This window comes from Dendrobates tinctorius, unplaced genomic scaffold (assembly GCF_039654945.1).
Source record: "Dendrobates tinctorius isolate UK_male_01 unplaced genomic scaffold, ASM3965494v1 ptg000254l, whole genome shotgun sequence".
Taxonomy (NCBI): Eukaryota; Metazoa; Chordata; class Amphibia; order Anura; family Dendrobatidae; genus Dendrobates; species Dendrobates tinctorius.
The window spans coordinates 18446328-18464479 of record NW_027361921.1 but is presented as its reverse complement, the minus strand read 5'-3'; the positions used below and the strand labels follow the sequence as shown (position 1 = coordinate 18464479).

Genomic DNA, 18152 nt, shown 5'->3' with positions numbered 1-18152 from the left:
ATTGGGATAAGGTGCTGTGGTCAGATGAGTCAAAAAGTGAGCTCTTTGGCATTAACTCAAATCGTCGTGTTTGGAGGTAGAGAAATGCTGCCTATGACCCAAAGAACACCGTCCCCACTGTCAAGCATGGAGGTGTGAACAAAATGTTTTGGGGCTGTTTCTCTGCTAAGGGACACAGGACTACTTCATCGAATCAGTGGGAGACTGGATGGAGCCATGTACCATAAAATCCTGAGTGACAACCTCCTTCCCTCTGACAGAACATTAAAATTGGGTCATGGCTGGGTCTTCCAGCAAGACAATGACCCAAAACATACAGCCAAGGCAACAATGGAGTGGCTCAAAAAGAAGCCCATTAAGGTCATGGAGTGGCCTAGCCAGTCTCCAGACCTTAATCTCATGGAAAACTTATGGAGGGAGTTGAAGCTCCGAGTTGCCACGCGACAGCCTCAAAATCTTAATATTTAGAAAGGATCTGCAAAGAGGAGTGGACGAGAATTCCTCCTGAAAACCTCATCACCAACTACAAAAAACATCTGACTGCTGTGCTTGCCAACAAGGGTTTAGATGAGGCTCCACGGACTTTACTTGCATCTTTCAATGTTAAAATTAACCTACCCTTAAAATTATAGACTGTTCAGGTCTTTGTCAGTGGGGAAACTTACAAAATTACCAAGGGATCAAATAATTATTTCCTTCACTTTATGTATATATTATTTTACAGTTGAATATGAGAAAAAGATATATATATAATGAAATATTTTTTCTTACTTATTGAAGGAGAACTTTGAGTAATAGAACTAAATTAGGGTGTTGCAATGTCTACATTTCTGCAACCTGATAGTACATGTGACAGTACACTAATGGAGGAGTGGTGGATTATGCAGTGTTCTATAGTGAGCATCATGTGATTCTTTCTTGTGTGGTTTATTTGTGCAAGGGAAATGTTATACAAAAGGGTAACTGAGGGTTTTAGGCAGGACCTGAGGAGTTTGCAGCTGAACAGAAATATTTGGGAAGACTGCTGAAAAGCTTCACTCTGTATTGGCAGTGGTACATCACTATGGCACCTTGGTAAAGAAGGAAATGATATGAGATGACAGAAAGAGAGACATTTTCTACAAATAATAGTAGGGAATTGATAATTTCATACTTTATGTTATTTTACAATGCAAAATGAAATATGAAGATGTATGAATCCTATGAATGGATTAAATAAGTGATATGTCGTAAGGAACAAAATACTTACTTGAACATTGCAATTAGAAGATTTAACAGAAGAATGTTGGTGAAAAGCAGGTAAAGGCAAAGTAAAAGAACAGTCAGCCACTGAGGAAAAACAGGCTGATTATTGGCCTTATTTGATTCCGGACATTTTTGCTTGTTTGGATCTGTCCCATTTACTGTACACTGTTCAATATTAAAATTCACACCTTGAAAGAATAATAACATGAAATAATGAAAAATTTAGAAAACAACCTTATATATATTTTTAGCATTGCCAGAAGATAAAGTACAATATATCCAGTCTTTCAAATTAAATAAACAACATAAATGGTCATATATCTGCATTGCTGAATATTCCAAAATTACGCAAAATATAGTACTGTGCAAAGGTTTTGTGCAGGTGCGGAAAGTAGGCTTCAAAGTAAGAATGCTTTCAAAAATAGAATAAATATTTCATTTTTATCAATACAATGCCAAGTGAACAGGGTGGATTTGATTTAAATCTAACTGATTTAAATCACGATTTAAATCACGATTTAAATCAATAGTCAGTAAGGCTTGATTTAAATCAGTGATTTAAATCAAAGTTTCTACCTAAACTAGTTCTTGCTACTTTAACATGCAAGTAGATGAAGATTTTTAGAATCACTTTTTATATTACTTTTTTCTCCCCAGTTTAATGGGTTAATCATTCATATTTGGACACTACTGTTCTGTTGTACTTAGGAAGGAGAAAAATACTCCTGACCTTAATAACAATTTAAATAGATTTATTCAACTGAAACAATAACAACATTACAGCATAAGTTATTTGCTTAAACAAACATCCATGTTTGTTAACTAATTTGGCTAAACAAAATATATATATTTTAAGAAACTTAGACTGTCAGCCCAGCCGACACATGAAAAACTTAAATACTACTGTCCCTGCTGTCCTCTGTAGCTCACTTGTCGTCATCTTCATCATCATCTTCTTCTTTGTTCCTATTCATAATCTGGAAAAGAAAAACAAGCTTTCCTGCTTTATTGGGTCCCAACCGATTTCTCAATTTAGAATGAATGAGTCCAAAGGAAGAGAATATTCTTTCAACGCCTGCAGAAGAAGCTACTGCTGTTAAAAGTGAAATCATTACTTGAACAGTCTCTAAATCCAAGCGCTTAAGTGACTTCCACCAGTTTACTGGTGTGACCTTCCTTAAAATATCTTCAGCAAACATATATTTCTTGAATGGTTCCCCCTTAGCTCTGAAGTTTATTATAGTTGGCATTAAAGATGGATGATTGCTGGATACCCATGTCATAGCTAACTCCTCTTCCTCAGCACTTAGGTTTTGACCCTGATATTGGATATTGACAATATTTGCCAAAAAATGAGCTGGAGTCAGTGCTTGTCCCATTCGTTTGTTTGCTGCTTGTAATTTAATTCTGTCCATGTGTAGTTCTGTTTTTAAGTGTTCACTCAGTTCCTTCCAAATTTCAACAGCATCCGCAATAAAACAGCTATTTTTCTGTATTTTGTTTAAAGCTTGAGAGATGGGTTTCAGGAAGCTCAGCATATGTTCAACATTTCTCTTAAGCCCAATGTTGAGGATTTTGGCCGTGACAGTGCCATCTATTTTATCTCGATTTTCTTCACAAAGTGTCATCAGAATAGGCCAGAATAGGCCAGTTTTTGATATACTGCTCAAAACAGTCCACCACAGAGTTCCATCTAACATCTTGTGGGAGCGTTAGCTTGGTTCCATCCACCCATCCTTTTCAGAGCTGCTGCAGCAAAATGATTATTACGGAAGTATTTAGCAATTTCAACAACATTAGCCTTTATTTCTGGAACACTTAAGTCTTTGGCTAAGAGGTGCAGCAAATGAGCACTGCAACCATATGTTATTAGCAGCTTTGTATTCCCTCCCTGCTCTTCTCATCTTGGATACGTTTGCAGCATTGTCAGTGACCAAACTGCATACTAGACATTTGAATTTTTGTTCACATGTCGTTATAGCTTTTACTGCCACTTCTTGTAAGTATTCTGCTGTGTGTGCATTTCCTGACGTATCAGTTGTTTGTGCAAGGAAGACTTTACCTTCTTCTGTTGTTATACAAGCACATACAATAGGATCATTGTGGACATTACTCCACCCATCAATACATAGGTTAACAATTTTACCCTCCAGAGCTGTTGCACATTGCTCCATTTCTCTGTCATACACTTGATCCAGCAGTTTCCCTGCAACATCAGCTCTGCTGGGTGGACTGTATCCTGGTCTCAGTGACTGAACCATATTAATGAAATGTGGGTTCTCAGTCAGATGGAAAGAAGAGTTCGTTGCATAAATAAACTGGGCAATTTTTTTATCAATCAACTCTTTTTCTAATCTGCTAGTTCTTATCACAAACCTATCTATGGTGGTTCCAGGAGGTAAAGGTTTTTTCTTCCTTTTGGGTGATGGTGATATGTGGCTGTGGGTGTCTGATGATGCTGCTGCTAATGAAGCACTATCCTGGATAGATAACTCTGAAACTGTAGAACAGGATGATGGTGATCTTGAAGGTGGATAGTTTCCAGAATTCCCCTAAACAAAAAAAGTCAATGCTGTTATTTTATTGTTTATACAATTTCTGCCTATTGTACACAACACATCACTGCCCCTGCCCCAAAAGGAATATTTGTTTTTCTTCATAACTGTACCAAATGACAGTAACATGCAGTAATAATAAGAAATATAATTTTTCTCACACATGACAGTTCAGTCTTTAGAAATAGGATTCAATAAAAATGTTTACCAACCTGAAGATCCTGCCTGTTCAGAAGTGTTTCTTTGGTCATCTTCATCACTGCACTTCTCATGATGTTGCCTCATTCGCGCCACCAGGCCTTGCATCTCTTTGTTGCATCGTTTGCATTTTGCACGCATGCCTGCCTTACCGATAGGCGAAGGCGCTTCATTAAAATATTCCCAAACTGGGTCTCTTTTACGGCCTGCTGCCATTATAAGGAAAGAATGTAATAAACCTCAGATCGTACACACAAACAGATCCAGACTTGTCTGTCTGTGGCTATGCTGCAGTATTGTGCTCAAAGTTTCACTTTCATTTTCTTGTCTGCTTGCCCTTCCTCCTCCTCACACTTAGATTCACATTCTTCTTGTGTTGTGCAGATCTATTCCACTCCAAACAATCAGAAACATATTGTCTAACTTCTTGGACTTGGCACTGAAGGGGTTGATTCTGTATTCATAGGTTTGTAGAACAATAGGATTAAGGTCTTTTTCTCAACTCTGTTCATGTTGTAACATTTTTGCCGTGAAGAAGGGGCTGGGACCTCTGTGGAGTCAAATTCAGTTTTGAGAACTGCGTAAGTAAAGCGAGCGTCTGTGATAATATAGGAGAGAAACTGCCCACTAATCCTACAGAAACCTCTGGAAGAGCATGGCATTGTGAATGTTACACATATACAGCCTTTATTCTACTGAGTTAAACAACTCAGCTTTATCTCATGATGGAAGAACCTTTGGATGGTAAAATATTTTCCTCAAAAAGCAGTTTATTGAAAAAAATCCGATTTAAATCAAAAAAATCCGATTTAAATAAAAAAAATCCGATTTTTTTGATTTTTTTTTAAAAAACATTGATTTTTATCCACCCTGCAAGTGAACAAACAAAAGATAAATCAAAGTCAAATCAATATATGGAGTGATAAATGTTTACATCTTTTGCCTTCAAAACAGCATCAGTTCTTTTTGGTACACCTCCATACAGAGTTTGAAGAGTGTTGGCCAGGAGGTTTTCCAAACATTTTGAAGAACTGACTACATATCTTGTGTAGTTGTAGGATTGCAAAAGTCTTTGTGCTTCTTCATGTAATCCAAGAAAGACTAATGTGACACCCCAGAGTCCGGTTGTCAAAGTGACATTACCTCCCTCTAATGGGTAAAGTCATGCTTGGAGGCCAAAAGGGACCCAATGCCAGGCAGCATAGATTTAATCACAATTTCCTGCTGCAAGTCAGAAAAGGGAGATGCCTTATAAATTCTGGTCAGCAGAGGGGGTTGGTGAGTCAGCTAGAAATCAGCTGAGGGGGTTGTCATGGATACGAAACAGCTGTGAGCTGTGAGGAAAAAGGACAGTTACAACGTGAGGAGGTGAGGTAAAGAGATCTTTCTGGAAGATCCTGTCAGATGAAGACAGGGAGCTGATGTGAGAGGAGCTTGATAGGCAGAGCTGATCTGTGAAGAGGGAAAGGACAAGAGCAGAGACTAAGAGACTCTAGGGAAGCTAAAATATTGCATATAGCAGACCCCTGAGTGAAGCGCTAATAAAGAGAAAAGGGACATCAGAGTCCTAGGCTGACAGGAACTGGACGTCCTGATAGCCGAATCTGAAAGTACAGGGGATTGTAAATTCTTGTGCACTTTAATCACCTGAGGGCACGGCAGCGGATAAGGAGCCCGGGGCTGATGGTGAAGAGAACGGTACCCATGGAATAGGCTCACACTGACAGCCGTACAGATTAGTGAAACCATCACGAATAGAGGGTCGCATCATAGTTATATACAGCGGAGACCCACACACATAGCGCAGAAAGGAAGGTCCTAAATCCCCACCTGGCAAGGTGGATCCCCTGAATGCCTCCAGGCGAGCCGGACTCATTCCATCACCTGTATGTGGTACTCCGGACTGCAACCTATTACCAGTAAAAGGTAAAGAAACTGCACCTCTCTGTGTCTTTCTCTCATTTATCTGCACCCCAACGTTTACAGCCATTTTTACTATTTATTTAACATCTTTGCCCTGGGACTACAGCCCTACCTGTGGAGGGCTACAACATCATAGCTGCGCCTGACATCCATCCCAGAGAAGCAACACCGCAGCGCTGGTCACCTCTGACCAGATTACCACAGGTGGCGTCACGTATTTCACCATCTAATACTTTATTTTCATTTTTACCACATAAATACCACACAACTTTCCCCTATTTTTATTACTGGATGCCTCTGGGCCACGGACCGGGTCGCCGCCGCCGTGACACCGTCCCCCATGGAAGTCAATGGGCCCGGTACCGAGTACCCCCAGGCCCCGCGGGGCGCTCAAATAAATGAAGTTGAGATCAGGGCACTGTGGGAGCCATATCATCATTATGCTGGACTCCTTCTTCATAGTAAAGATAGTAGATCTTAATGACAATGGATGCATGATTGGGGTTGTTGTCCTCTTGGAGAATAAATTTAGAGCCAATCAGATGCTTCCCTAAAGGTATTGCATGGTGGATACGTTTTTACCTATACTTCTCCGCATTGAATACATGAAGAAATGGGCAATGGTGATGTTTGTAGATGCAGTGGTTGGCCTAGGAAATTTAGTGCAGCAGATGAAAGACACATAATGTTTACTTCTCTTTGAAATCATAAAATGTCCAGCAATAGAATCAGCTCAGGACTGGCCGCACCTATCGTCGGGATCCAGCTACAACCATCTACAGTTTGGTGAAGTCTGGCTAAAGATCTTCTTCATAGAAGAATTGTGACTAAAAGCTACATGGAAAAAAGACTAAGGCTGGAGTCACACACAACCATTAAAAAATCGGTCCCATTTTAACGGTACGAAATCGCACAAAGAATTCATGGCCAGATATCCGTCTGTCATCCCATTTTCCGGCAAGGAACCAATTTTAATCACATCTAAGCATCAAATTGACATCCAATGCCAATGCCTGATGCCCTATCCTGTAGACCTGGAGAAGTTGTGCGATTTAATCGCAAGTCACACGTTTGGTGCGTTTTCCATGCGTTTTTTTATCGCATCCATAGACTTGCATTGGGGAATCCGATCCGAAAATCGGTGACAATCGCAGCATGCTGCGATTGTCTCGGTCCGAGGATCGGATGCGATAAAAAATCGCATGATGTGAGCTGCCCCATAGAATAACATGGGTTCGAATGCAATGCGATTTTTTATCGCATTGCATTCGACCATTTTAATCGCTAGTGTGACCCCGGCCTAAGTGACTTAATTATGTGCCAAAAACAGTAGCAAATTGGCAGTAAAATGTAGACAGCAGGTGTTCTGGACTAAATCGTCAAAATGTGACATCTTTAACTATAATAAAAGGAAGTTTGATTACTCAAGGGTAGGAGTTCGGTCCAAAAAGAGTGTCTGCAGACATCAGTGAAGCATGGTGAAGATTCCTTGCAAGTTTGGAGCTGCAGGTCAGCAAATGGATTTGGGAGTTTAGCCAAGATTAATGGTGTCCTCAATGCTGAGAAATACAGACAGATACTTTCCATCATGCAGTACCTTGAGGTAGGCATCATATTGGCTCCAAACTTATTGTGCAAAAGGACCCCAAACAATGTCATTAAAAAATGACCCACACAGAGCCCCGATCTCAACATCATGGAGTCTGCCTCAGAATACGACATGAAGATGCAGAAAAATTTGCATAAGACTGTATACACTGAAGTTCTGTGGCAAGTTATCCAAGACGTTTGAACAAATCTCCCTATCGAGTTCCATCAAAAATTGTGTGGAAATGTATCTAGAATAATTCAAACTTTGATGCAGTTTTCAAGGCCAAGGTTGGTCAAACCAAATATTGATCTGATTTAGATTTCTCTACTGTTCATTCACTTAGCATTTTGCAATTGATAAAAATAAACTTTCAATACTTCTATTTTTAAAGCATTCTTACTTTGCTGCATTGTTTCAACACCTGCCTAAAATGTTAGCACAATACTGCACATAACGAGTCTCTATCATTTTTGTGACGGATGATTTTTCAATTCTTGTTATTTCTTTCTTTCCTCCCAAGCTTACAAGCTTGTTTCATGTAGAGAGCTGTAAATTGAATGACTCTAAATACATTCATTTTACCATATAATATACTGAAAATGTTAAAAAAAAATTCCCGTGAAGCGAAATAGTAAACAAAAAAATGCAACTCAGCCATTTTTTTTTTTGGAAGGGGGGGTTGATTTTACAGTGTTCATTATCCAGGATTAATAAAAATGATTCTCCTTGTCAGTATTATTATCGCAATAACAAACTTATAAAATTTTTGTTTTACAACTTACAGGATAAAAAAATTAGAACCTTAAAAAAAATTCAGAAATTTTCTAAAAAGTTCAGTTGTGTTGACAGTATCTGAGATCCATTACGTTTTATAATTTTTTCATTGATAGCGTTATGTAATGACAGGCTTTGCATGCTTCGCTCTAACATTTAATATAATTTTGGAAAAGATACAATATTCTAATTGCTTTTTATTGCATTTTTATGCCCTTTAACCCCTTCACTACCAAGGGTGGTTTGCACGTTAACTCCCGGGCCAATTTTTACAATTCTGACCACTGTCCCTTGATGAGGTCATAACTCTGAAATGCTTCCATGGATCCCAGTGATTCTGACATTGTTTTCTCGTGACATATTGTACTTCATGTTAGTGGTAAAATTTCATTCATATAACTTGCGTTTATTTGTGAAAAAAATGGAAATTTGGTAAAACTTTTGAAAATTTCACAATTTTCCAACTTTGAATTTTTATGCCCTTAAATCACAGCGATACGGCACACAGAAAACTTAATAAATAACATTTCCCACATGTTTACTTTACATCAGCACAATTTTGGAACCAAAATTTTTTTTTGTTAGGAAGTTATAAGGGTTAAAAATTGACCAGCGATTTCTCATTTTTGCAACACCATTTTATTTTTAGGGACCACATCACATTTGAAGCCACTTTGAGGGGTCTATATGATAGAAAATACCCAAAAGTGACACCATTCTAAAAACTGCACCCCTTAAGGTGCTCAAAACCACATTCAAGAAGTTTATTAACCCTTTAGGTGCATCACAGGAATTTTTTTGAACATTTAAAAAAAAATGAACATCTAACTTTTTTTCACAAAAAAAATACTTCAGGTTCAATTTTCTTTATTTTACCAAGGGTAACAGGAGAAATTGGACTGCAAAAATTATTGTGCAATTTTTCCTGAGTACGCTGATACCTGATATGTGGGGGGGAACCACTGTTTCGGCGCATGGCAGACCTCAGTAGGGAAGGAGCGCCGTTTGACTTTTTCAATGCAAAATTGGTTGGAATTCAGATCGGATGCCATGTCGCGTTTGGAGAGCCCCTGATGTACCTAAACAGTGGAAACCCCCCCAAGTGACCCCATTTTGGAAACTAGACCCCCCAAGGAACTTATCTAGATATGTGGTGAGAACTTTGAACCCACAAGGGCTTCAGAGAAGTTTATAACGTACAGCGGTACAATTAAAAAATCATATTTTTTCCACAAAAATGATCTTTTCACCCCCAATTTTTATTTTTCCAAGGGTAACAGGACCCTAAAAGTTATTGTGCAATTTGTCCTGAGTACGCTGATACCCCATATGTGGGTGTAAATGACTATTTGGGCGCATAGCAGAGCTCGGAAGGGAGGCAGCGCCATTTGACGTTTTTGGCTAGAATTGAGATCGGACACCATGTCGCGATTGGAAAACCCCTGATGAACCAAAACAGTGGAAACCCCCCACAAATGACACCATTTTGGAATCAAGACCCCCCAAGGAACTTATCTAGATGTGTGGTGAGATCTTTGAACCCCCAAGGGCTTCACAGAAGTTTATAACATACAGCCGTACAATTAAAAAATCATATTTTTTCCACAAACATGATCTTTTCACCCTCAATTCTTATTGTTCCAAGAGTAACAGGACCCTAAAAGATATTGTGCAATTTATCCTGAGTGCGCTGATACCCCACATGTGGGGATAAACCACTATTTGGGCGCATGGCAGAGCTCGGAAGGGAAGCAGCACCATTTGATGCTTTTGGCTGGAATTGAGATCGGACACCATGTCGCGTTTGGAAAGCCCCTGATGTACCAAAACAGTAGAAACCCCCCACAAATGACACCATTTTGGAAACTAGACCCCCCAAGGAACTTATCTAGATGTGTAGTGAGCACTTTGAACCCCCCAGTGCGTCACAGAAGTTTATAACGCCCGGGCGTGAAAATAAAAAAATCGTATTTTTTCCACAAACATCATCATTTAGTCCCCATTTTTTTATTTTCCCAAGGGTAACAGGAGAAATTGGACCCCAAAAGTTGTTGTCCAATTTGTCCTGAGTAAGGCTGACACCCCATATGTGGGAGAAAACTACTGTATGGGGACACGTCGGGGCTCGGAAGGGAAGTAGTGACGTTTTGGAATGCAGACTTTGATGGAATGGTCTGCTGGTGTCATGTTGCCTTTGGAGAGCCCCTAATGTACCTAAACAGTGGAAACCCCCAAAAAATGACCCCATTTTGGAAACTAGACCCCCTAATGAACTTATCTAGATGTGTGGTGAGCACTTTGAACCCCCCAGTGCTTCACAGAAGTTCATAACGCCCGGGCGTGAAAATAAAAAAATCGTATTTTTTCCACAAACATCATCATTTAGTCCCCATTTTTTTATTTTCCCAAGGGTAACAGGAGAAATTGGACCCCAAAAGTTGTTGTCCAATTTGTCCTGAGTAAGGCTGACACCCCATATGTGGGAGAAAACTACTGTATGGGGACACGTCGGGGCTCGGAAGGGAAGTAGTGACGTTTTGGAATGCAGACTTTGATGGAATGGTCTGCTGGTGTCATGTTGCCTTTGGAGAGCCCCTAATGTACCTAAACAGTGGAAACCCCCAAAAAATGACCCCATTTTGGAAACTAGACCCCCTAATGAACTTATCTAGATGTGTGGTGAGCACTTTGAACCCCCCAGTGCTTCACAGAAGTTCATAACGCCCGGGCGTGAAAATAAAAAAATCGTATTTTTTCCACAAACATCATCTTTTAGTCCCCATTTTTTTTATTTTCCCAAGGGTAACAGGAGAAATTAGACCCCAAAAGTTGTTGTCCAATTTGTCCTGAGTACGCTGACACCCCATATGTGGGAGAAAACTACTGTATGGGGACACGTCGGGGCTCGGAAGGGAAGTAGTGACGTTTTGGAATGCAGACTTTGATGGCATGGTCTGCGGGTGTCATGTTGCTTTTGGAGAGCCCCTGATGTACCAAAACAGTGGAAACTCCCCACAAGTGACCCCATTTTGGAAACTAGACCCCCTAATGAACTTATCTAGATGTGTGGTGAGCACTTTGAACTCCCCAGTGCTTCACAGAAGTTTATAACGACCGTCCGTGAAAATAAAAATATCGTATTTTTTCAACAAACATCATCTTTTAGTCCCCATTTTTTTTATTTTCCCAAGGGTAACAGGAGAAATTGGACCCCAAAAGTTGTTGTCCAATTTGTCCTGAGTACGCTGATACCTCATATGTGGGAGAAAACTACTGTATGGGCACACGTCGGGGCTCGGAAGGGAAGTAGTGACGTTTCGGAATGCAGACTTTGATGGATTGGTCTGCGGGTGTCATGTGCGTTTGGAGAGCCCCTGATGTACCTAAACTATTGAAACTCCCCACAAGTGACCCCATTTTGGAAACTAGACCCCCCACGGAACTTATCTAGATGTGTGGTGAGCACTTTGAACCCCCAAGTGCTTCACAGAAGTTTATAACGCCTGGGCATGAAAATAAAAAAATCATTTTTTTCCGCAAAAATGATATTTTTGCCCCCAATTTTTTATTTTCCTAAGGGTAACAGGAGAAATTGGACCCCAAAAGTTGTTTTGTAATTTGTCCTGAGTAGGCCGATACCCCATATGTGGAGGTAAACCACTGTTTGGGCACATGGCAGAGCTTGGAAGGGAAGGAGCACCATTTGACTTTTTCAACGCAGAATTGGCTGGAATTGAGATCAGACGCCATGTTGCCTTTGGAGAGCACCTGACGTGCCCAAACAGTGGAAACCCCCCAAATATAACTCCAACCCTAACCCCAACACACCCCTAACCCTAATCTGAGCCCTAACCCTAGCCCTAACCCTAGCCCTAACCCTAGCCCTAACCCTAACCCTAGCCCTAACCCTAACCCTAATGGGAAAATGGAAATAAATACATTTTCTTTTAGTTTTATTATTTTTCCCTAACTAAGGGGGTGATAACGGGGGGTTTGATTTACTATTTATGGCGGTTTTTATGTTTGGCGGCTGTCAGACGCTAAAAGACGCTTTTTATTGTAAAAATAGTTTTTGCATCACCACATATTGAGAGCTATAATTTTTCCGTATTTTGACCCACTGAGTCATGTGAGGTCTTATTTTTTGCGGGACGGGTTGATGTTTTTATTGGTACCATTTTCGGGCACGTGACATTTTTTGATAGCTTTTTATTCCAATTTTTGGGACGCAGAATGAACAAAAACCAGCGTTTCATGAATTTCTTTTGGGGGGGTGCGTTTACACCGTTCCGCGTGCGGTAAAATTGATTTTATTCTTCGGGTCGGTACGGTTACAGCAATACCTTATTCAGGTTTTTTTTATGTTTTGTCGGTTTTTTGCAATGAAAACAATTTTATATAAAAAATAATTATTTTTGTATCGCTTTATTCTGCGAGCTATAACTTTTTTATTTTTTTGCGGATGATGCTGTATGGTGGCTCGTTTTTTGCAGGACAAGATGACGTTTTCAGAAGAACCATGGATATTTATATGCGTCTTTTTGATCGCGCGTTATTGCACTTTTTGTTCGGTGGTATGATAATAAATCATTATTTTTTGCTTCGTTTTTTATTTTTATTTTTTAAGGGGTTCACTAAAGGGGTTAACTAATGGGACAGTTTTATAGGGCGGGTCGCTACGGACGCGGCGATAGCAAATATGTGTACTTTTATTGTTTTTTTTTTATTTTGAAAAAATGGATTTATTGGGGAATATTTTTTTTTTTTTACTAATTTATTTAGCGATTTTTTTAAAATTATTTTTAACACTTTATTTTTTTTTTTTTTACTTTATTACCTTGTCCCAGGTGGGACATCACTGTCCTGTGACAGATCGCTGATCTGTTATTGCTCCCTACAGGCCCCCGAAGGCCCCCGTCGCCATCTTGGATCCTGGGGCCTGTAGGGAAAGAGACCCCCGCAGCAGCGCTGCACATTGCGCTGCCGTGGGGGGCTCAGGGAAGCAAGGAGGGAGCCCCCTCCCTGCCGATGCTTCCCTTTAACCCCCAGTACACCGCGATCGTGTTTGATCGCGGTGTACAAGGGGTTAACGTGTCGGGGGCGGTCCGTGACCGCCCCTGACACATTGTACCGGGTGTCAGCTGTGATAATCAGCTGACACCCGGCCGCGATCAGCGGCGCTCACCACGTGGGCGCCGCTGATCGCTGGGACGTAATAATTCCGTCCATGGTAATTAGGTCCAGGGTCACATGGACGGAATATTACGTCCATTGTAGGTAAGGGGTTAAACTGTTTGCTATATCAAGTAACACTGTCTGCCAGGCCATTGGCAACCACTGTGGTTTGAGTGTTTCTGCATACATGTTTGGCTGGTCTGGACTTTAACCTCTTCATGACCGGAGGTGTTTTCGGTTTTACATTTCCGTTTTTGCGCCCCTTGTTCCTAGAGCCATAACTTTTTTATTTTTCCATCAATATGGCCATGTGAGGGCTTGTTTTTTGCATGACGAGTTGTACTTTTGAATGACATATTGGTTTTACCATGTTTTGTACTAGAAAACAGTAAAACAATTCCAAGTGCAGTAAAATTGCAAAAAAAGTGCAATCCCACAATTGTCTTTTGTTTTGCTTTTTTTTTCTACTAGGCTCACTAAATGCTAAAAGTGACCTACCATTATGATTCTCCAGATCACTACGAGTTCATAGACACCAAACATGTACAAGTTCTTTTAAGTGGTGAAAAAAAATTAAAAACTTGGATAAAAAAAAAATTGCACCATTTTCTCATACCTGTAGCGTCTCCATTTTTCATGAATTCGGGTTCACTGAGGGCTTATTTTTTTAGCGCCAAGCTGACGTTTTTAATGATACCATTTTGGTGCAGATACGATCTTTTGATCACTCGTTATTGCATTTTAATAAAAATGTAGTGGCGACCAAAACAATGTAATTCTGGTGTTTTGGCTTTTTACGCCGTTTAGCAATCAAGGCTACTCCTTTTTTTATTGACAGATCGGGTGATTCTGAACCTGGCGATACCAAAGATGTGTAAGTTTTATTTTTTTTATTGTTTTATTTTGAATGGGGCGAAAGGGGGGTGATTTGAACTTTTATATATTTTTTTATTTTTTTATATTTTTTAAAACATTTTTTTTTACTTGTGGCATGCTTCAATAGTCTCCATGGGAGACTTGAAGCTGCCATAACCCAATCGGCTCTGCTGCATATAGGCAATGATCAGATTGCCTCTATGTAGCAGAATGTGCTGGAGCCCACATCAAATTGAGGGAGTCCAACATCGCCGTAAATGTACTCCCGATGTGAGAAAGGAGTTAAATTAATTTATTGCGCATTTCTCACTTATGACTAATTAGCTTTATTACAAATCAAAGGCAAGTATTACTGACAATGTTCACTCAATCTTGAAGGATCCCTTATTGAATAAACAAAAGAACTCAAACTGGTTGTAAGCTACTCTTTATTGTACCTAGCTAGTGACCAAAAGGTGACCATAAAATCTTAATACGCATCCACAAGGTCAATAAACCCATTAGAGATAACAACTGGGATCAGCTGATCCTTCGGAGGGAAACAAGGTGGATATTCCTCCTTAACACAACCTCACCATCTGGATTGAATGAGCATCTAAATATTGACTGTTTCTTATGATACGCTTTTTGTGGTACCTATTCAATTTAATGACAGACCTATCGGTCATTGTCATGTCTTATTTGCTTTTGACCTGTGTTGTGTGTCAAGTATTTATTACATGTCAGAGAGAAATTGTTTCTGCTCTTTTATCTGATCTCCTATTTTCATTTATGGGTTGTTTTGCCCGCTACAGTCCCTATCCTTGGAGGTCACGCAGGCCCTGGACCTCTCTGACCTTTCCCAGCGCCTGCAGTACTTTACTCTGCCCTCAACAGGGCAGATAAGTATGCCTGTGCAGGAGCACGATGCCAGGAAGCGATGAAGCAAGCAGGAGGGTGGCATCGCAAGAAGATGGGAAGCGCCGGACCTGGACCTGCGACACCCATCAGACCGGACCACACCGGACCGCCCCCAGGGTGAATGTAATAAAACTTATTTTTCTTATCTTGCAGGTCTGATTGGGGGGGGACTTATCTACAGCTATAGATAAGCCCTGAAAGGCAGTGGCCATATCTTATATCGGCCAAAACTGCTGACAGGTTACCTTTAAACTTGCCTAAAATGCCTAAGTATTGCATATTTAACCTGTCTCTTCCCGAAAGAGATGCATTGAAAGAGTATATTCATGAGTCTGAACAAGGGGCACATACAGGTGCTTCTTACAAAATTTGAATATCATCAAAAAGTTAATTTATTTCAGTTCTTCAATACAGAAAGTGAAATTCATATATTATATATATTATATAGAGTTATTCCAAACAGAGTGATGTATTTCAAGTGTTTATTTCTGTTAATGTTGATTATGGATTACAGACAATGAAAAGCCAAAAGTCCTTATCTCAGTAAATAAGAATAAATAACAAACAACACCTGCAAAGACTTTCTAAGTGTTTAAAAAAGGTCCCTTAAGCCCCCGTTACACATATCGATATCGCTAGCAATATCGCTGTAACGTCACCGATTTTGTGACGTTATAGCGATATTGCTAGCGATATCGCTATGTCTGATACTTACCTCCGACCAGCTCCCCCGCTGCTCATCGCTGGTCGCGCGAGAAAGTCCTGGATCATTTCTCGTCGGCCACTTCCTGCTGGGCTTCCTGTGGCGCCGACGAGCGACGCGTGGACGCGGGCTGGAGGACGTCAGGATCGCCACGTCTGACAGGTAAGTAGCGACCCCTGCTATGTCGCTGGTGAGATCTGCCTGTGTGGCAGCTCACTAGCGACCACTTAGCGATGCACCAGCGATCCATATCGTTGTCGGGATCGCTGGTGCATCGCTAAGTGTAATGGTACCCTTAGTCTGTTTCAGTAGGCTCCACAATCATGAGGAAGACTGCTGACTTGACAGATGTCCAGAAGGCAGTCATTGACACACTCCACAAGAAGGATAAGCTACAAAAGGTCATTGCTAAAGAAGCTGGCTGTTCACAAAGTGCATTATCCAATCATATTAATGGAAAATGGAAGGAAAAAATGAGGTAGAAAAAGGTGCACAAGCAATCGGGATAACCGCAGCTTTGAAAGGATTGTTAAGAAAAGGTGATTCAAAATGTTTGGGGAGATTCACAAGGAGTGGACTGCTGCTGGAGTCATTGCTTCAAGAGACACCACATACAAACATATCCAGGACATGGGCTACAAGTGTTGCATTCCTTGTGTTAAACCACTCATGACCAATAGACACCGCCAGAAGCGCCTTACCTGGGGCCAAGGAGAAAGAGAACTGGACTGTTGCTCTTGGTCCAAGGTGTTGTTTTCAGGTGAAAGTAATTTCATTTGGAAATCAAAATATGAGATTCTTTAGGTGTGAAGATTCCACAATAAGTGATGGTTTGGGGAGCCATGTCATCTGCTGGTGTAGGTCCACTGTGTTTTATCACGACCAAAGTCAGCATAGCCATCTACCAGGAAATTTTAGAGCACTTCATGCTTTCCTCTGCCGACAAGCTTTTTGAAGATGAAAATTTAATTCTCCAGCAAGACGTGGAACCGTCCACACTGCCAAAAATACCAATACCTGGTTTAAAAACATCAGTATCACTGTGCTTGATTGGCCAGCAAACTCGCCTGACCTTAACCCCATAGAGAATCTATGGGGTAATGTCAACAGGAAGATGAGAGACACCAAACCTAACAATGCAGATGAGCTGAAGGCCACTATATCAAATCAACCTGGGCTTCCATAAGACCTCACCAGTGCAACAGGCTAATTGCCTCCATGCCACACTGAATTGATGCAATAATTGATGCAAAATGAGCCCCGAACAAGTATTGAGTGCATTTACTGAACATACATTTCAGTAGGCCAACATTTTGGATTTTAAAGTAATTTTTCAAGCTGGTGTTATAAAGTATTCTAATTTACTGAGATAATGACTTTTGGGATTTCATTGACTGTATGCCATAATCATCAACATTAACAGAAATAAACACTTGAAATATATCACTCTTTTTCACTTTTTGAATTGAATAACTTAAATAAATTAACTTTTTGATGATATTCTAATTTTGTGAGAAGCACTTGTATGTCCATCCATCCACCTCTTCAGTCATTGTGGGGTTTTTCTTTGTCAAGAGAAAAGATGGATGGTTGCTAGAGTTGAGCGAAACGGGTCGAAAAAATTCAAAAGTCGCCGACTTTTGGCAAAGTCGGGTTTCATGAAACGAAACCCGACCCTAGGATGAGGTCGGCGACTTACGCGCCAAAGTCGCGTTTCAAAAGTTTGTTTTGCGCTCTTTTTCAGCCAATCAGGATCCACGGACACTGTGGGCAACGTGATGACATAGGCACGGGTCACCACCATCTTTCAGAAGGGCATGCAAGTGATTGGCTTGCTTTGGTGGGCGTCACAGGGGGTATAAAAGGGCGTGCACGCCGACCGCCATCTTACGTCTGCCGATCTTAGTATAGGGAGAGGTTGCTGCTGATTCTGTAGGGAGAGCGTTAGGCAGGGAAGAAGACAAAAAAACTGCTTCTGCTGCTAGCGATTTGGCCTGCACAACACACCAGTCACTTTGTGTGCAGTGCAAGGGGAGGCTATATAGTGGTGTATCAGTGGTGTTGGTTGTTAGGCTGCCTTTTAAGGCTTCCTGACAGGCTGGCATTGCTGTTTACCCACTGCTCCGCAAACTGCTTTTTTAAAAGCAATCCCAATTTTTTTTTTTTGTCCTGCTGAGAAGAAAAAAAAACTGCTTCTGCTGCTAGCAATTTG

At 40.6% G+C, this 18152-nt stretch overlaps 1 protein-coding gene across 1 annotated transcript in view; it reads right to left on the bottom strand.

Annotated features, from left to right (window-relative positions):
- Positions 1-18152, bottom strand: part of TRPM2 (transient receptor potential cation channel subfamily M member 2) — a 1217227-nt gene that overhangs the window by 511947 nt on the left and 687128 nt on the right. Inside the window, exon 23 of the mRNA XM_073558209.1 lies at positions 1250-1433. Within this exon, the coding sequence (XP_073414310.1) occupies positions 1250-1433 (184 nt within the window). The remainder of the gene's footprint in view (positions 1-1249; positions 1434-18152) is intronic.